Genomic DNA, 3,327 nt, shown 5'->3' with positions numbered 1-3,327 from the left:
ATACTCATTTCTAATCTGTATTTTGTTCCCTTAAAAAGTTTTGTACAGTTAAGCCTAGAAGACAGCAAAAAGGGCGAAAATGAAATGGTGCTTACACAAGCAGATAGATTGCACGTGAACAGCAATCGCCATATTGAAAGAGTTTTACGTACTAAACCAGAAACAAATTCAGTGACAAAACATAACGCAGACAAGCTTGGCACCAGCGAACCAGCAATATACGAGGCAAAGTTAAAACATAAAATTCGGATGGTGTCTGGGACAATTCACGAGCTCGCCAAGAACCAAAAGCAAACAACTCGAAAACCGAAGATGAGAGTCGTTTTTACACATAAATAGGTAATATCTACAGCGGGAATTAGTAGTTGAGCTTGTGTATAGGGACATAGTGCGAACATACTGTTGAATAGAAATAGCCATGGGTTCACCCAAAGCATCAGAGAACCGCTATGGGCTATTTTCAACCGGCAGGTATCGTCCATTTTAAATTTAGCAGCAAATGGAAGCAATGGACGATTACTACGGGTAGGTTCATAGCTATTACAAGTCTGTAAATGTTATAACCCACTTTGAGCCCTCTTTTGTGTGACATAATACTATAAGACAGTAAAGGTTCAATTCAAACTCAATACAGCTGTGTAAGCAAACATCAACAGTAGGTTCACAGACTCTGAAGAAAGCACCACCATAAACATAGATGGAAACAATCCGCGCCATATCTGATCTCTTCTTTACACAAATAACCGCTCTCAGTTTTCAATACCACCGATGCTACCATACCAAAAAAATACTATCGAAATACATTTTCTAACGCTAATACAACATGAAAAGCAACCCTACTTACTATTCCAGATCCAACTGAGCCAGCTAAGAGAAGAGAAAAGTGAGAAAATGCGATATTCAGCACTGCACAGTTGCCTCCAGGCTATGATTTTCTTACCTGTCCATGCACTAAATGTGGACGCGAATTCGAAAGGCGAAATCCAAGGCACAAAGTGGAAACCGCTATGCACGCTAACCGCGGATGCCAACAAAGTGTATAACCGTGCACTCAAGCTCCAAACATTAATTACGAGCTACACCAAAGCGGCAACAAAGTTGGCTGTAGAGGCAGCCGCAGCGGCCCAAAAGATGCAAAACGCAGAGGCACAAGCAGCAGCCATAGGCCTTGTGGCTGAGATAAGAGAGCAGCTGAAAAGCAAACAACCAGAAATCGCCAGGTGCTACAAAGCGGCAGTAGAAACGCCGGCTTTCATGGGCTACACGCACTGACGGATAGCCGAATTCTTAGAAATAATGGGACACAACAGGGGGGCGAACAGCTACGGTTGCCTAGCAAAACTAAGCACGCCAACTTCGCCGACGACCGAAGCACCGGCCGCGCTACTATCGACCTGCAAAATCCAGCCGGACGAGATAACAGAGGGAACCGAGACGACGGCGGTGCTCACCAAGGCAGGTTACGTCGGTATGAACCAAGGCACAGGGCTCGTCAACAGCATTCTAACCAGCACCGGCAACGAAAACTGCGTACTGACGTCAGCCACAGCGGTAGAATTAAACTCAGACACAGGACCGCAGGAAGACATTCCGTTCACCAATGGATATATCCTTAAACACCAAACAAACACTGCACGGTCAAGTCAACTCATAAATTCTCTGTCAAAGCAGGCCAAAGGGCTGCCAAACAAGCAACAGAATCAACAATATGTAAGACTCTGGGACAAGTACGTCCAGCTCGAGGGATGCGAGCAAAGCTTCAGGGCAGGATTTTCACGGCCAAAAGCGGCGGAGCTCAAGCAGTCACCAGCGGTCAAAACGGCCATAAGAAACATAATCGACAACAAAAGCGGCGCATACGAGGACAACAAAGAAAACGCGGCGAACAAATCAAGAACATGGTCGAAAAAATTTTCAAAGCTGGCGAGGGCAACTACCCAGAAAAGCTTCACAAGGAAGCGGAAACAAAGCCGTTGTCAAAAACGCTGGCAAAGGGCACCACAGCAGCGAACCTAGCAGAACTGGAAAACGCAATAGACCTGCAAATCGCACAAATATACTATACACAACGCATGGCCGATGGTTTTACCGCAAAACTAAAGGAAGCTGAGGAACAGCTTTCCAAGGCTAAACTGGGTGATTATGGAGCAGCCGCAGCAGAAGCTGCTTGCAATAAACTAGATGGCGAACAAAAATGCAATGCTGATCCAAAATGCACTTACAATTCGACTGAACCTGACAAAAGTAAAAAGTGCAAATATAATGCCACAAAAGCTGAAAAAAACTGTGTCCATGTAGCACAAACTCAAACTGCCGGTACTGAAACAACAACAGGGAATTGCAAAGGGAAGGAAAAGGATGAATGCAAATCTCCGGATTGTAAGTGGGAGGGCGAAACTTGCAAGGATTCTACTATTCTCCTAAGCAAACAATTCGCCCTCAGCATGGTTTCTTCTGCATTTGTTGCTTTGCTTTTTTAAAACAAAATTTCCCCCCTCAATTTTTTTAAAAGATTTTTGCTACTCTGAAATTTGATATATTTTAACACCTGAAAGTTTTCCGGAAATAGTTATTTTTTTGGAGGTCTGATCTTGACACTTTTTGTTAATGAGTAAAATTTCTCTTTTTTTCCTGCTTTCTTCCGAATTTTTAGGGTTAGGTTTTTTCAAGGTTTTTTTTCATTTTCAACTTTTTAAATTTTGTGGTTTTTGGCGCATTTCTTTTATTTTTACCTTCGTTTTTTTTGTTTTTTTATTTTTATGCAACCGTTTTTAATCTTTTTCTGGACTTTTGGGGAAACAAAACTGAATACCAAGCTAAAAAGAGAATAGACATGCTTAGAGTTAGGTTTTAAGATTGTTTTTATTTCTGTGGGTTATTCTTTATTTCACTTCTTTTTCAATTTTTATTTTTCTACAATTCGCCATTTTTAAAATTGTAATTGATGCAGCGGATCTTTTTTGATGCAACCCTAACCCTTTTTCGTACAGCACACAGCTGCGTCCTCATATTTTTTACCTGCACCGTCAACGCGATTTGCTAAGTTTTTTGTTTTTGTGAATTTCAACTCCGCATTTCGCGTTACATGCGGCTTTAAATTTTTTTTATAATGGCTGGCACGGGGAGTTTCGCTGCGCGAAACGATTTGTTTTTCAAGAGGCGCTAACGAAAAAATCTTAATATTTGGAAGTGGAAGAATATAGAGTTCAGCAGCTAAAGCCGGCCGTTGCGCAGCAAAGAAACCTAGCCAAAGCAAGCGGCGGCGGAGAGCAGTTAACTGCAGCGTCGGCAGGGCAATGCAGGAGCATCGCCATACCATAACAGACA

The 3,327-nt window shown here is 42.5% G+C and overlaps 2 protein-coding genes across 2 annotated transcripts; both read left to right on the top strand.

Moving 5' to 3' along the window:
- Positions 1–891: 891 nt before the first annotated feature.
- TEOVI_000659700 (Trypanosome variant surface glycoprotein (A-type), putative) lies at positions 892–1,272 on the top strand (the record flags this gene model as incomplete). Its single annotated transcript, XM_067219890.1, has 1 exon — positions 892–1,272. One exon carries the CDS (start codon positions 892–894, stop codon positions 1,270–1,272), a length of 381 nt encoding a protein of 126 aa, XP_067075991.1.
- A 626-nt stretch (positions 1,273–1,898) lies between these two features.
- TEOVI_000659600 (Trypanosome variant surface glycoprotein C-terminal domain containing protein, putative) lies at positions 1,899–2,480 on the top strand (the record flags this gene model as incomplete). The annotated part of the gene is made up of 1 exon (XM_067219889.1): positions 1,899–2,480. One exon carries the CDS (start codon positions 1,899–1,901, stop codon positions 2,478–2,480), a length of 582 nt encoding a protein of 193 aa, XP_067075990.1.
- Between the last annotated feature and the right edge of the window lie 847 nt (positions 2,481–3,327).

Source organism: Trypanosoma equiperdum (genome assembly GCF_001457755.1).
Source record: "Trypanosoma equiperdum strain OVI genome assembly, contig: ctg_1004, whole genome shotgun sequence".
Taxonomy (NCBI): domain Eukaryota; phylum Euglenozoa; class Kinetoplastea; order Trypanosomatida; family Trypanosomatidae; genus Trypanosoma; species Trypanosoma equiperdum.
This window is presented reverse-complemented; position numbering and strand designations above follow the sequence as displayed.